This window comes from Poecilia reticulata, linkage group LG21 (assembly GCF_000633615.1).
Source record: "Poecilia reticulata strain Guanapo linkage group LG21, Guppy_female_1.0+MT, whole genome shotgun sequence".
Taxonomy (NCBI): Eukaryota; Metazoa; Chordata; class Actinopteri; order Cyprinodontiformes; family Poeciliidae; genus Poecilia; species Poecilia reticulata.
In genome coordinates, this window is record NC_024351.1 from 275,857 (window position 1) to 290,080 (window position 14,224).

The 14,224-nt window shown below is 51.0% G+C and overlaps 4 protein-coding genes across 10 annotated transcripts in view; 2 read left to right on the top strand and 2 right to left on the bottom strand.

Annotated features, from left to right (window-relative positions):
* The window catches only part of ppp4r4 (protein phosphatase 4, regulatory subunit 4), an 11,005-nt gene extending 7,088 nt beyond the window's left edge, over positions 1-3,917 (top strand). The window contains exons 17-25 of one of the 5 annotated variants that reach the window (XM_008396983.2): positions 94-238; positions 334-372; positions 460-531; positions 591-654; positions 732-806; positions 911-1,001; positions 2,471-2,520; positions 2,595-2,925; positions 3,069-3,917. In XM_008396983.2, coding sequence (XP_008395205.1) covers positions 94-238; positions 334-372; positions 460-531; positions 591-654; positions 732-806; positions 911-1,001; positions 2,471-2,520; positions 2,595-2,925; positions 3,069-3,102 — 901 coding nt within the window. In that variant the 3' untranslated portion in view covers positions 3,103-3,917. Of the gene's footprint in view, positions 1-93; positions 239-333; positions 373-459; positions 532-590; positions 655-731; positions 833-874; positions 1,002-2,470; positions 2,521-2,594; positions 2,926-3,068 lie in introns of those variants that run through there. The other 4 variants (XM_017302141.1, XM_008396984.2, XM_017302142.1 and 1 more) reach the window with 4 other exon arrangements.
* A 102-nt stretch (positions 3,918-4,019) lies between these two features.
* LOC103457064 (protein Z-dependent protease inhibitor-like) lies at positions 4,020-8,101 on the bottom strand. Of its 3 annotated transcripts, none has more exons than XM_017302148.1 (6): positions 7,555-8,101; positions 6,639-6,925; positions 5,595-5,882; positions 5,233-5,506; positions 5,017-5,164; positions 4,020-4,536 (listed from the first exon to the last, which is right to left on the bottom strand). In XM_017302148.1, exons 2-6 carry the CDS (start codon positions 6,922-6,924, stop codon positions 4,348-4,350), a joined length of 1,185 nt encoding a protein of 394 aa, XP_017157637.1. In that variant the 5' UTR covers position 6,925; positions 7,555-8,101; the 3' UTR covers positions 4,020-4,347. The 3 variants fall into 3 exon arrangements, with proteins under 3 accessions (XP_017157637.1, XP_017157636.1, XP_017157638.1); XM_017302147.1 differs by lacking the exon at positions 7,555-8,101 and adding an exon at positions 7,109-7,527; XM_017302149.1 differs by lacking the exons at positions 4,020-4,536; positions 7,555-8,101 and adding exons at positions 4,548-4,896; positions 7,109-7,530.
* A 101-nt stretch (positions 8,102-8,202) lies between these two features.
* On the bottom strand, positions 8,203-10,682 carry xrcc3 (X-ray repair complementing defective repair in Chinese hamster cells 3). The gene is made up of 7 exons (XM_008396974.2): positions 10,438-10,682; positions 9,992-10,129; positions 9,707-9,919; positions 9,487-9,641; positions 9,200-9,412; positions 9,026-9,063; positions 8,203-8,920 (listed from the first exon to the last, which is right to left on the bottom strand). The coding sequence occupies exons 1-7, from the start codon at positions 10,490-10,492 to the stop codon at positions 8,623-8,625; spliced, it is 1,110 nt and encodes a 369-aa protein (XP_008395196.1). The 5' UTR covers positions 10,493-10,682; the 3' UTR covers positions 8,203-8,622.
* A 78-nt stretch (positions 10,683-10,760) lies between these two features.
* The window catches only part of LOC103457061 (transcription factor IIIB 90 kDa subunit-like), a 4,250-nt gene continuing 786 nt past the window's right edge, over positions 10,761-14,224 (top strand). The window contains exons 1-5 of the mRNA XM_017302154.1: positions 10,761-10,915; positions 11,472-11,666; positions 13,215-13,295; positions 13,386-13,559; positions 14,091-14,122. Coding sequence (XP_017157643.1) covers positions 11,483-11,666; positions 13,215-13,295; positions 13,386-13,559; positions 14,091-14,122 — 471 coding nt within the window. The 5' untranslated portion in view covers positions 10,761-10,915; positions 11,472-11,482. The remainder of the gene's footprint in view (positions 10,916-11,471; positions 11,667-13,214; positions 13,296-13,385; positions 13,560-14,090; positions 14,123-14,224) is intronic.

The following is a 14,224-nucleotide window of genomic DNA, read 5'->3' on the forward strand; positions in this document are numbered from 1 at the left end:
CTGATGTCTCACCTGTCCTCCTCCTGATGTCTCACCTGTCCTCCTCCTGATGTCTCACTTGTCCTCCTCCTGATGTCTCACCTGTCCTCTCAGGTATAAGCTCTGTCAGCTGTTGCCACGGTTACGGTCGTCCCTCCGCCTGCCAGCTGACAAGCTGCTGCTGCAGAAACTGGATTTCTGCGTCCAGAAGTTTCTCTGTCGAGAGAAAGACAAAGATGTTGTGGCCATGATCCGCAAGGTAAGTCAGCACTGAGACCAGTCTGCACTGGGAACCAGTCAGCTATTTGAGCATTTAATGTTTGGGGTTTAACCATCGTCCCTCATACTTTCCAGACAGTGTTGGAACTGGACAAACTGGACCTGTCTGAGCCTGTAAGGGACCAGATCACGGACAGCTGAGCGGCGGAGGCGTCTCCTCCACGGCTGCTCCTCACCTGGATGTGTTGTGTTTGTCTGCAGTTTCATAAGAGACACGACTGGGACCTGCTGGACCAGAAGAAGGAGAAGGAGGAGATGCTGCTGCTGGAGATGGTGAGTGTGACGGAGGCTTTGTGTTTGGCAGGTTTTATGGACATGCGCTGTGTTGCCAGGAGCAGCTGGAGCGGCAGCAGAGCGATGGGAAGCTGAACTCTGACAAACACATGGAGAGAAAACGTGAGCTGAACCTTCATTTGTTCCCAGAATCTCCAGCAGTTTCCGACTCGGCTCTGTTAAAGACGTTTCTCTGACAGGAAGAGACAGCAAGACCAGTCTGTCCTCCGCAAAGTCCATGTCTGTGTCCTCTTCAACAGGAAGCTCGTCCTCTGGTAAGGTCATGATGATGATGATGATGATGATGATGATGATGATGATGATGATGATGATGATGATGATGATGATGATGATGATGATGCGTCTCCTCTGTGTCTAGGTAAAGAGACGAGGAAGGCCAAACTGTCTCGGAGTCGGTCCCTCAGCAGCCAGCCGACTTCGTCCAAACCCGTCAACTCGGACAGACCTCTGTAAGAACCGTTCACCCAAGTTACACTTAGAATTAACAGCAATAATTGGCGAATGAAAAGGGGGTCGCTTTTCAAAAATCATATTTTCAACACATTCCCTCATTTACAAGCTACACAATTAGGTAGGAAAGCAACTTTATTTGGATATCCCATTTCAGCAACAAGGCAGTTCAAAGTTCTTTACATCAATTAGAAGAAAAACAAAGAAACCAACAAAACCAAAGGAAGGAGCAAAAGAAAAAACTTTAAAATGTTTGTTGATCTTAATTGCTAAGTATTCCATAATTCATAAACTAACAGGAGTTTCTCTGAAAGTAAACAGACAGACGGTGACGAGCTGACAGTATCAGGAAGGACAGGGAACAACTGCAGCACAGGCCAGCGAAGGCGGTGAGCTCATGGAGTGTGTCGGTCAGACGGTCAGACCCCGTAACAACCAGGCTCCGACACGGCGGTGTGTCTCGAGCCGGTCGTTGGGACCGCAGCTGGGAAAGAGCGGCTTGTCTACAAATCATCCAGGAGATTTGAGATGGCCGGCCAGCCAAGGAGGTTCAGAGACGATGTTCTTTAGTTTGGACAGACTTTTCATTTCCATCTCTGCTGGTTCCAATCATCTGAATTAGCGTGGCCGTTCCGCCGGGCCCAACTGGATTCCATCCTGCTGGTGCAGCTCTAACAGCACGTTAGTCTGAGCCTTGGCTCGGCGGCCCAGTCCGGATCAGGCCGAAACCGCTGCTGACCTCTTCCCAATCTGTCAATATGTTGGATGTCCACCAACTCCAAACAGCAGCCATCCTGTTATCATGAGTCCAAACACGTAGTTCTTTATTTGAATAGTTTAGTTAGCAAACCAAATATTGAGCTGAATATTTAGCTAAAGTGCTAATTAACTTGGCAAGAACCAGAAGTGGACTACCAAAATAAAAGCTGGGTCTTCATAAACTCCTGCTTCATGTCTCACTTCATGACATGAAGTTTATCTTTATCATTTGTTTTCCTCTTTTCTTATCCAACATTTTAGCTTAAGACAAAAGTTTAGCCACTTGAAAGGCGATGCAGAAGTTTTCTAATAGATCTACATTTATTCAGTCCTTCAGGGATGAAGGACTCTTCAAGGTCTGTAACCAGACCAGACCAGTCCGGTCCAGTTCAGTCCAGACCAGACCTGTCCAGTCCAGTCCAGTCCAGTCCAGTCCAGTCCAGTCCAGTCCAGACTAGTCCAGACCAGTCCAGTCCAGACCAGACCAGTCCAGTCCAGACCTGTCCAGACCAGTCCAGTCCAGTCCAGACCAGTTCAGTCCAGACCAGTCCAGTCCAGTCCAGTCCAGTCCAGTCCAAACCAGTCCAGTTCAGACCAGACTAGTCCAGTCCAGACTAGTCCAGTCCAGTCCAGTCCAGTCCAGTCCAGGTTCTGCAGAGCTTATCTGATGATCCTGAATAACATGTTGTGGATGTTCTGTGTGATCCAGGAAGGTCAAAGATCTCAGCGGTTCTTCGGGTCTTGGAAAGTCCACCAGAGGTAGCTGCTCACCTTCCAATCACCTGGACTCTATGCGATCGTTTCTACTCTTACATCACTTCCTGTTCCTACAGATGACTCGGTGACGACCGCCCACTTCACCTTGACAACCCAGTCCACCTCTTCCATGCCGGTTCTGATCCGAAGCAAAACGACCAGCCTCCTGGACCAGGCCAGCCTGCTGGAGCAGAGAGAGCACAGAAAAAGCACCCTGGACCACAGGACCGGAAACCGAGACCAGCGGAACCACATGATGGAGCACAGAACCAGTTCCCTGGAGGAGAGAGAGCACAGAACCAGCACCCTGGACCATCGGGACCACAGAACCAGCACTTTGGGTCAGCGCAGCAAGACAATGGAGCGTGGGAGCGGCATGAAGGACAGTCAGTCCAGGAAGCTCTCCATGTGAGTCCTGACGACCAACTGGTTCCGTAAGACCAGTGAAATTGGGTCAGGAAGTTTGCTTCACCTGGTGTATCAGTAGTGGTTCTGGTTGAGTTTCGGCCCGGTCTACTTCCTGATCTGTTTTTCTGGCTTTCTCTCGGCAGGAACAGGAAGTCCAACTCTCTCCAGTCAGAATGAGAGTGAAGCTGATGATCACCTGTAAGTGAGCCCATCAGCCAATCAGCTGCCTGGAAGCGGTTTCAGGGCGACGCCCAGAAAGCAGCGCGGCGCCAGCAGAACCGGCGGATGCTGAGATCCAACTGATCACTGTGTATTCAACCATCTCATCGCTTCACCTGCAGGTTGTTGGTGTGATCTCATTGGACAGTGGTCACCGCGGGCAACCAAAGAGGAGTTTAACTTGGACTAGTGGAAATCAGAAATTATTTTAAAATAAAAAACTGAATGAAAACGGCTTTTATTGAGTTTTTTGCCACCAGATGGAGGTTCAGAGAAAAGAGCATCAGACGGAGGTCAGCAACGTCCGAACAGCTGGTTCCTGAAACGATCTCACCTTTTCTCACCTTTTGCTCCAAACATCAACAAACTCCAGTTTATTTCATTCAGACTTTCTGTGGCGGAACATCTACACTGTGACAGAGTCCCTTTGACTAGGCCATTCTAACCCATGAATCTGCTCTATTCATCCCATTATATCTGTGGTTGCCTGTTCACGCTGGAAGCTGACCTTTGACCCGAGTCTCAGGTTGCAGTCAGACTCGGATTAAGCTACAGCTGGACTCTGGTTGGTGAAAGTGGATATTTTTATTTTTCCAGGTTTTCAGAGTAAAAGGCCAAAAATCAAATGTAAGCCACACTTTTCAGATTGTCAAGATGTAAAATGTTGAGATTATTGGAATTATTTTCCATCAGTTTCAGTTCTGGTTTTTTTCTGCCTCATTCCCTCAGAGAAACAAACTTATTGGCTGAATAAAAACCATTTTAATCATAAACCTGCTGTAGTTCAGTGTATTTCCAATCGGCTGGTTCAGAACCTGCAGAGTTTTTCTCTCTGGGTTTGTCTTGGCAGGACAATAATCAGGAGACTCAGGTACGTGGTGACAGTTTTATTAAAACCGTTTATGATCGGAATCAAACATTAGCTCAGTGCTAAAAGCTGCTAGCATGCAGGAAAACAAAATAAATAGGATGCAACATTAGCTCAGTGCTAACAGGAAGTGCTCTACAGTAAACAAGATGATGATTAGTAGGAATGGAACAGCATTCAATGTTCTGGATCTGTTCAACTCTTGACCGGTCGGGCGCCCTCTGCGGCCCTTTCAGGGGACTCCCCCCTCATGTTTAACACTTTAGATAGACAGGAAGTGAGGCTAAAACCTGCCTCTACAGGTGGGCGGAGCTTCAAAGGGGGCGGTTCTTGGCTCAGTTCTCTGTGGGGTTGGCCACTCGGCCCATGAGGAGCAGGCTGCCACTGGCCTGCTGGTAGATGATGAAGATGAAGGGCCGGTTGAAGGTGAGGCGCGGCGGCGGCGAGGAGAAGGCGGTGGCCCCGCCCCCTGAGCCTCCATCATCACTGCTCTCATCCATGGAGACGACGGAGGCGTGATACACCTGAGGTGGAAACAGAGCGCCGGGATTTATTAGGAGGAAAAACATTCAGACTCGAGACGGGAAAATGGAAAAATAACCTGGAGGAACCTGGAGAAACCTGGAGGAACCTGGAGAAACCTTGAGCTACCCCAGATGCTGTGATGTGGGACGAAGCCTTTCAGACCAAACAGGTTCTCACATCTTGGTTAACATCAAGACTGAAACTTCAGGCCCACAGATTCATTGGAACTATTCTCAGGGTTTGTTAGCTTAGCAGGTAAAACTGTCAGAATTAGCATCATTAGCTTCATCTGTTGGTTTTTATTATCAACATGGAGGGCAGTTCACCAGTTCACCCAGCAGATGGCGTGTTGCTGCGTACTGGGCACACAGGAGAAAACACATTAATCGTCTCCATCCAGGTGAAAATTCAAACCCAAAAACATTCCAGGGCCTCAAACTTATTTTTTTAACGTTCAAGGATTTGACTGGGCCACTGACCTGAGAGAGGCTGGGTCCTGAAGCCCTGCCCATGCTGCTGAAGTCAGCGCCATCTTGGAACACCTGCGTGACGTAGAGCGCCTGCAAGACGTCTTTCAGGGCATAGGAGCGCTTCAGCAGGAAGACAGGAAGTTGCACCTCCAGCTTCCTGTTGACAGGACAGGCGGGTCAGAATCGTACGCCGAGTCGAGGAATGAAGAAGACAAAGGTCCTCACGTCTTCTTCAGCTGGCGGACCCAGGCCCGGATCTTCTCTGAGGTCACTTCCTCCTCCACAGCGGTCAGGTCCACGTCTTCATCTGGCAGCACCACCAACATGGCGGCGCCGTCCGCCATTGGCAGCTTCAGCACGCCGGCCTTCACGCCGCCGTCGTACGCCAGGAAGTACTTGTCGGCCCGAAACATCATGGGAACCATGGCAACATGATAACGGTCCACGTAGAAACGCTCGACTTGAGTCAGCGAGGCGTTGAAGGGAGGACTGAAGCGCACTGCAACGCAGCAGAACACAGCGGCTTAGTCAAAGCACACAGCAGAAAACAGCGGCCTAGTCAAAGCCCAGCTGCAGGCGGGACACACTTTGGTAGGCGGCGGCGGAAACGAGCAGCAGCTGGGTCTGGCGGTCCAGGGCGCCCAGCAGGTTCTGGACCTGGTGTTGGGTCTGGTCCTGGACCCAGCGGTTGATGACGTCCTGGGCATCCGCCAGGTTGGAGAAGGACACGCTCTGCGTCTGTCCGCCATATTTGGTCTGGACCAGATCCTGGAAGGACGGCGGCGCCTGGAAGCTCTGGTCCAGGAAGAGCGCGGCGCCCTGCTGCAGGCTGAGGCCCGGCTGCAGGACGGCGTTCCTCAGGGCCTGGAACTGATCTGGAGGCAGAGGAAGTTCAACTACAGACCGAGACTGAAACAGTCTGGATCATTCAGACACAACAAAACATGCAGGTTTATTTTCAGATTTTCACCAAGTCATCCCTTCATTCATGAATGTCACAGTTTTAAACTACATATTTCATTCGCAAGCTAAATATTTACATTAGATTTAGTTAGGAAGCTAAATACCGCTTAGGCTAGCTAATTAGCTTATTAGGCTAATTAGCTTATTGGGTTAATTAGCTTATTAGGCTAATTAGCTTATTGGGTTAATGATGGATGGATGGATGAATGATGGATGATGGATGGATGGATGATGGATGGATGGATGATGGATGGATGGATGATGGATGGATGGATGATGGATGGATGGATGATGGATGGATGATGGATGGATGGATGATGGATGGATGATGGAGTCTCACATGCTAACTCTATATTCAGTTTGATTGCTAACTATTTTTCTATTTAGAAGTTAAATATAAATTTCCAAACTAAATATTTAATTAGCAAACCAACTATTGAAATTGTAAATTAAATGTATCCATGTGGTAAAATATTAAATTTCCCAGAAGAGGATTATGTCCAGTGAAAAAATAATATTAATTCAGTTGTTTAAATATTTAACTTCCTGACTAAATGTTCAGTTCGGAGAATCGGAACCGTGACTTGAACTGAACGTTCCGTTTTCTCTGAGAAAGTTTGCAGACCGCGGGCCGTCCTCTTCCGGGTCATGCTGGGGTCGCGGCCCACCTGGCAGAATCTGGGGGTCCAGTCCGGTCAGGGTGAGTCCCTGCAGCAGCTGGTTCTGGGTCGACCCGCCGGTTCCGCTGACCAGAGCCAGCATTCCCGCAAAGACAGCGAGCGGAGCCAGCAAGACGTTGTTGTCGGTTCGGCCCGCCACCGCCCGGTACAGCCGCGCCCCGAAGTCTGCGCTCCGGTCCAGGAGGTCCGGCTCAGCGGGACCGGGGTTCTGCAGGGTCGCGGGCCCCGCCAGGAGGAAGAGGAGGGTCAGGTGGAGGAAGAGGAAGGCCGCCATGCTGCAGCAGCAGGAACAAACACATCAACATCAGTACAGTTCAGGTCCAGAAGGTTCTGGAAGAACCGGTTCAGTCCAACACAACCGGATCCATGTAAAGCAGAACTCTGGTTCTGGTTCACTGCTGATCACATGATCAATACAAAGTAATGACAGATGATCCCTCTGGAGAGGTGTCAGTTACCATGGCGACAGGTGGAGGTCAGTTACCATGGCGACAGGGAAGCGTCTTGCTGCTAAAGACCCGGAATTGAACCGTTTAGAACCTTTTCTAAAGAATCAAACTGACGGATCCGGACCGGGACTGAATCTGGGATCCGGTGACTCAGACCCGTCAGTTTGGTTAGAACTGGACCCGACCAGAACCAGAACATGCTGATGAAAACATCAGGACCTCAGAGCTTCCCCTGGCTGCTGATCGATCATCATCATCATCATCATCATCCGGTCAGCGGGGCCACGCCCTCTGTCGGTCATGACGTCGTTGTTTACGTTTTATTTGATAAATCGTCAGTTTGAGGATATTAATAATCGACTGATCAGCAGCAGGAATGTGGACGGACAGATGAGCTCCCTGATCGATAACTGATCGATAACTGATGAGGCTCTGCAGCCAAAATCAAACCTCACCTGCTGCTCGGCGGCGCCTTTTGATCTTCGGTCTTTCTGCTGTGAAAACTCACGCGCTGCGTCAACCACCGCAACACGGCCGGAAATCAGGGGCGCGGCCGCGCTCTTTCAAAATAAGAGCTAAAATAAAACAGAACAGAACCGACCCGGTCCGGTTCTCCAGAACCAACCTGCAGTTTTTAGATAGGTTACACCTGGACCGGAACCGGCCCTATGAACACCACAGGTCCGGTTCCATCGGAAGCTGGACCCGGGGACCGGCTTCGGTGCAGCTTTTAATTTGAAAAACACTAACGCTCTTCCGGTAGTCTAATGATCGCTTTATTATGGAGAATCAGCGCATGCGCAGTGCTGCCGCTGCGCCCAGGACCAGAGCGGTTCTGACCCGGAGGGATCCGGGATTATTAGGATTTAAAATGATCCGTTTATATTTACTGAATTTCAATGGATTCCTTTTTTCATCTGGAGTCCATTCGGTACCAAACAGAACCGGTTCATGTACAGAAGAACCGGATCAACACAAACAGACCACGGGTCTCCAACCTGGGGCTCCGGAGCCGCCAGTGGCTCGTTGGATCATCCACAGCAGATCCATAAAGTTTTTAATATTTGCATTAAATATCCATAAAAATGAGATTAAACATCAGATCCGTTTCAATTCGGTTGGAGTTTCTGTATTTATCATCACTTTCAGTTCTACAGAACAAAATAACTTTACAACTTTGACCCTAAAAATAAATATTTACACAACAGGAGAAACGAGTCTGATGTTCTGATTGGCCACAGGCAGGAAGTCACCACCTGATGACTTCCTGTTTGTTTACGTTCTGATTCTGACGTAAACAAACGTTTCTGGGTCATGGAGGTTCTGGTGGCGGCAGACGGATCCCAGGGGGAGTCCTGACGTCCTGGGGACAGTGAAGGCATCGTCACGGGCTGAGCTGGTTCTGACCTGGAATGACGGTCAACATGATTCCAGTCTGGACCGGAGACCCGAGCTGCCGGACCCACCAGAACCACCAGAACCTCATTCTGACCCGACTGAAACCAGGAAGCACCTTCATCGGGTCAGACGGAACCCAGACGAAGCGGCAGAACCATTTTCTGCTGAGCTACATCAGGTCCAAATGGAGCCAGAACCGGGTCCAGAACCGGGTCCAGAACCCCGCGGAGCCCCTCCCTCCACACGGCGACGTCCCGGCTGCTCTGGGCCAGGTGAGGAGCGAACACCACCTCCAACCTGCGCAGAGCGCTGCTCTGATCGCCACGGGAAACCGTCGCCTGGAGACGGCGAAGCATCAGCCGAACCGTCACCTGATTGGCCCAGGCCAGACCGAGGGCGGGACTCACTGAAGAGGACGGAGAGCTGGGCAGGTAGACGGGTAGACATGAGGTCAGGATGAGAACGCTTCGGGTTTACCTGGAGGACAGGTTTACCTGGAGGACAGGTTTACCTGGAGGACAGGTTTACCTGGAGCTGCTCTCTGGTTGGTGGAAAACATCTGTGACCTTAAACAGATAAAAAAACAGGAAGTAACCATGACTACTGATCTGAGACAGCTTTCACCTGAGGACAGGAGACAGGTGTGTGTGTGTGTGTGTGTGTGTGTGTGTGTGTGTGTGTGTGTGTGTGTGTGAGACCCACCTGGTTGATGCAGAGGACCGGGGTGGTGAACTCGTGGCTCAGGTGATGCACCATGGAGGAGACGGTGAGCAGCTGCTTGTTCCTCTCCAGCCAATCACCAGGCTGGAACTCGGACCTGAACAGCGCCGCCACCGAGTCGACCACGACCAGCCGGACTCGGCCCTGGGCCAATAGGAGCGCGGCACGCCGAGACAGACACACCTGCAGCGAGTCCTGGGGATCAACACACCTGTGAGCCAACGTCAGCCAAAGACGCCACACAATCTGAGGTCAGAGGTCAAAGGCACCAGGTCGGCAGCGTGTTCCAAGTAGATGTTGTCGGAGAAGCGGAGGCGGCCAATCAGAGATGGCGGGACGTCAGATCGCAGCGACGGCTGCTCTGAGATCAGCTGCTGCAGCCGCCGGATGGGGAACGGATCCTCGGTACAGATGTACAGCGCACCTGGAGGGCAGAGGTCAGAGGTCATGGAAGGCTGGGAGGGTCACTGACGTGGTGCGTTCACTGACCAGCACTCAGGCCTCCGTGCTCCACCGGATACTGCACAGACAGGCACAGCTGCAGGCCCAGCTGGGTCTTCCCCGCTCCGCTGGCTCCCGCCAGCTCAGTGACGCCCCCCGCTGGCAGTCCTCCGCGAAGCAGCTGGTCCAGAACCGGACAGCCAGTACCGAGCCGCAGGCCGGACTCCAACCTGCGGCACTCACCCCGTTGCAGCTGGAGGGCTGAGGGATGGACACGCTGCTGTTGGACCTGAACATGACGTCACACTGTGCGAGCCAATCAGATAATCTAACCTGTGATTGGCTGACGGGTCCTGCAGGCGGAGGCGGCAGCGTGGAGCAGCTCCTGGACATCTGGGCGGGACAGACCGGTCATTTTCTGAAGATCCGGCTCAGAGGAAACCAGAACCTCCCGGAAAGACTTGAGATGAGCTGGGGGTAGAGGGGGAACACGTTACTATGGCAACCACTGAGCTACACACGGTGATGGTCAGTGAACGCAGCGGAGTCCAGAGGAAAACCTCCAGCTTTAATCAGCCTCTTGTTCTGTTTGTTCCTGGCAGCAGGAAATACAACCTGGGGCTTAATTAGGAAAATAATAAAGTTTGGGCTCATTAACTAAAGCCGACGTCACAGTTTAACATTAAGGATGCAGGTCAGAGAGTGAAGCCGAGGCTTCGGCTCCACGGTGCTTCTCTGCGGGAGAAGCAGCTCAAATCTGGGTTTGGAGCAGCTGGTACCTCTCTGAACTGCGGAGATGATCCGCGGTTTGAGCTGCAGCTGGTCCCAGTTCATCTCTGCGGTACCGGTTCTGGTTCTGACCAAATTTGTTTGTAAAAGCGTCACAACACTGACACCCTCCTGCCTGAGCACGTGACGTCATCGCTTGCGCCGGGTCCAGAAAGTAACTCCAGTTCCGGTACCGCTGCCTGATATGGCCCAGTCCAGTTCGTTCCGCTTGTCCCGCCCCGGCCGAACCGAACAGAACTGGCGGCGGCGCGAAAAATGACGTAGATATGATTCTGGATATGGATTGGCTCAGAAGTGACGTCAAATTTGGGCGCCACTCGGGGAAGCGAAACAGATCAGAACCAGAACCTGTAATTGATCCATTAGTCTGAGTGGTTTCGGTTCGGATGGGGCGAACATGAAGTCCAGCTACTAGAAATCGAACCGCCGTCTGTTGGTTCTTCCCGCCTGGTTCCGGTACTTTACCTGGTAAGTGGGGATGTTCCGCCGTCGTCGGTGGTCCAGTGGTTACCGACCCGTCCTTCGGCCGGTTCGGTTGTGGGTTCGAGTCTCGGTCAGGGGTTTCTTCTTCCCGAGTGAGATTTTGCTGTCAGACTGTTCGGTTTGTTCGGAAGACATCTTTGGGGTCCATTGGTGTTCGATCAGAACCGATCTAGTTGATTGTAAATCATCTCATTTTCAGCTGCTGTTCGGGTCCAAACACCCTGGTTCTGGTTCTGGTTCATGAGCTCATTGTTTTGATTTGCAGATGATCTGAATTGTTCCGGTCCAGAAAGCAAACTGGGTCACAACCCTTCAGAACCAGTAGAAATGAGCTTCCTGCCGTGTTCACACTGAAACATGTTGGTTTTAACATCCATGTTTCCTGAACATCAGTAACATTTTACAGTCAATCAGAAACAACAAATACAAACAAGACTTTTGTCTTTTAAATGACCGTTTGGGTCCAGATCATGAAGCTCCCTCAGCATTATACTCCCACCACTGTGTTCTTCCCTCCGTCTGAACTGCTCCTCTTCCTCAGGCACCGCCGCAATGAGCTCCAGGCTGTGCCGGACCTGCGGGGGGTCCGACATCGATGTGGACCAGGCCCGGGGCAGCGCCGTGTGCACGGGCTGCGGCTCGGTTCTGGAGGACAACATCATCGTGTCAGAGGTCCAGTTCGTGGAAGGAAGTGGAGGCGTGTCGTCCGCTGTGGGACAGTTTGTCTCCGCTGATGGTGAGACCCGTTTTCTCCACTGACTGGCAGGACCAGAACCGGGCCTGAACCCGTATCCCATTAAGAGCAGCTAGTTGTCCGAGTTCAGAGCCACACCCAGCATGGCGGCCTCAGCACCAGGCTGCAGCCGCACCGCTGGGCCCCATCAGGACATCAGCTACCAGGACAAACTGGACCCGACCGTCACAGGTTTCGGCCCAGTTCAGCCCGGGGATGAAACCCAGACCAGTTCCTGAAGACAGACTGATCCTCCATCAGCAGCGACTCACCTGAAGAGTCCCTCCCTCCTGCCACGCCTGCTGCCTCCACATGAAGACTGGTCACCTGACAACCAAACCACAGCAGGTCAGTCAGCTGGTTGCCAGGCAACGCCAGCTGTGTCAAGAGACCCTCACCTGTCCTCCTGACAGGTGAGCTCTGCTCCACCACGTTCAGCTAGGCGATTGGTTCTGGAGCAGACTGACGCTCCGTAACGCCTGGTGAAGGACCAGCAGGTGGGATTCAGGACAGGTGGACACGTCCAGCCCTGCAGGGTCAGCGACCTGGAGCTGCGTCCGTCCCTGGACTGTTTTCTCCATCAGCAACACTCAGATCCAAAACTCACATCAGTTCAGATTAAATCATTTCAGTTGAATTTTATGTACAAACCTTATGGCCCAAATTTATCACCGCAAACATCTAAAGAAATAAATGTACAATTAAATAATGTACAGTAAGCATTTTAACCATCTTTTAAACAAATGGAGGGAATCAGCCTCGTGCCACAGGCTGAACAGTTTTGCGTACCTGGTTGTGGTGAGACTAAAACGATGCTCTGAACACGGCGAAGCCTGAAGGTGCTGATGGTTTGACCGCAGCCGGAGGTCAGCTGCCTGCTGACGGCGCCGCCATCGCGTCTGAATCAGGACATCAGAGACGTGAGACACGGACGCTTCCGGCGCCAAGAAGGACTGACTGACGGCTTCAAGGTGAGGCGTCTGCGTGGAAACCACGCGGATCCACAGGTACCGATCCCGACACTCCGGCTGAACCACACCTGCGGACGGAAAATCTGCCAAACAAATGAAGGTCAAAGGTCAGGAATGTTCTGGAAAACTTGTGAAGCGGCTGTTTCCTCCTGCAGACTCAGAGTCATACGGGCCTTCAGATCTGGGTTCCAGAAACCCGGAAGAACCCGGAGAACGGCTGGAAGACCGTTTTTATGACCGAACTAGATGAACCAGACGCCTCATGCCAACATGAACTCTAATCAGAGGGCAGTGGAGGAGCAGCGCCCGGCCTCAGCTGGACATCAATCATTACTGATGGATCTGGTGCAGAAACATTTGACTTGGAGGAATCAGAGCTAAACTCCAGCTGCAGCAGCACCGTAACCTCATTACTGTAATTCTATTAATAATCATGTTAAGTCTTAAAAATGCTCTGAGAAGAATGAAAGTTTTAACCGGCCTGCAGCCACACATTTAGATATGAACATATAGAATCATATTAAAAATGAGATTCTTTGTTAAAATGACGCTTTATTTAACGACCAGTCGTTTGCTGCAGGTCCAGTTAAAGCTCCACTCCTCGGTTCTGGTTTCCACACCGGCGTCGGAAAGGAGTCCAGAGCCCAGACGCTGCAGAACGGTGAGTTCAGGACGCGTCTTCATCTGGGACGCTTCTCCAGGTGTGACTCCAGGTGTGTGTGTGTGTGTGTGTGTGTGTGTGTGTGTGCAGGGAAGCGTCAGATCCAGCAGCTGGGCAGCCAGCTGCAGCTCAACCAGCACTGCCTGGACACGGCCTTCAACTTCTTCAAGCTGGTCGTCAGCAAACACCTGACCAGAGGCCGGCGGACGGAGCACGTCATCGCCGCCTGCCTCTACCTGGTGTGCCGCACCGAAGGCACGCCCCGTATCCTAGCAACCAGCCACCTGCCCTGCTGCTTGTCTTCCCACATCTTAGATTTTAGCCTCCATATTCTGAGTTTTTTTATTTTATTGAGATTAAGGTACGTTAAATCTTTCTAAATAAAAATTTGTTCTACGTTTTTTTCTTCCTACATCTTAAATTTTTAACATTTTTGTTAAATGTGCGATTACCCCAAATCACTAATCTCTCTCTAACTAGAACCTGAAACCTGATTGGCTCAGAAGCAACAAATGTAACGAAGGGAAGTTAATCAGAAAAATGTAAATAATAAGAAGCAGAAAAATAAAAAGGATCTTTATTCTACTTAAACACACCAATAAAAATCAAATCCTGAAAATATTTCTAAATAAAAAATTATCTTCCTTTAAAGTAAAAACAGAAGAAATTAATAAAATGTTATTTTTTATTGGATTTTCTTCCCTGTAAGTCGGATCAGCAGAACCCGTTCAGAACTCAATGAATCCAATCGTTCAGTTAGGAATCGACCCGTTTCTTTCCTGAACCGAGCTCCAGACATGCTACTGGACCTGAGCGACCTGCTGCAGGTAAGAGCGACAAGCATGCAGCTCTGGACCAATCACAGACCGTCCCTGAGCTCTGGACCAATCACAGACCGTCCCTGAGCTCTGGACCAATCACAGACCGTC

Bases quoted from the DNA above. Each gene is read 5' to 3' on its own strand.
- LOC103457064 (XM_017302147.1), bottom strand. From the start codon at position 7,137: ATGGTAACTGACCTCCACCTGTCGCCATG. The intron at 6,926-7,108 runs GTAACTGACACC...CTGCTGCTGCAG, and splicing joins GACCTCCACCTGTCGCCATG to CATGGCGGCCTTCCTCTTCC. The intron at 5,507-5,594 runs GTGTGTCCCGCC...GCTGCGTTGCAG, and splicing joins TTCCGCCGCCGCCTACCAAA to TGCGCTTCAGTCCTCCCTTC.
- xrcc3 (XM_008396974.2), bottom strand. From the start codon at position 10,492: ATGAACTGGGACCAGCTGCAGCTCAAACCGCGGATCATCTCCGCAGTT. The intron at 9,920-9,991 runs GTTAGATTATCT...TCCATCCCTCAG, and splicing joins GACCCGTCAGCCAATCACAG to CCCTCCAGCTGCAACGGGGT. The intron at 9,064-9,199 runs GTGGGTCTCACA...TATCTGTTTAAG, and splicing joins CGGTCCTCTGCATCAACCAG to GTCACAGATGTTTTCCACCA.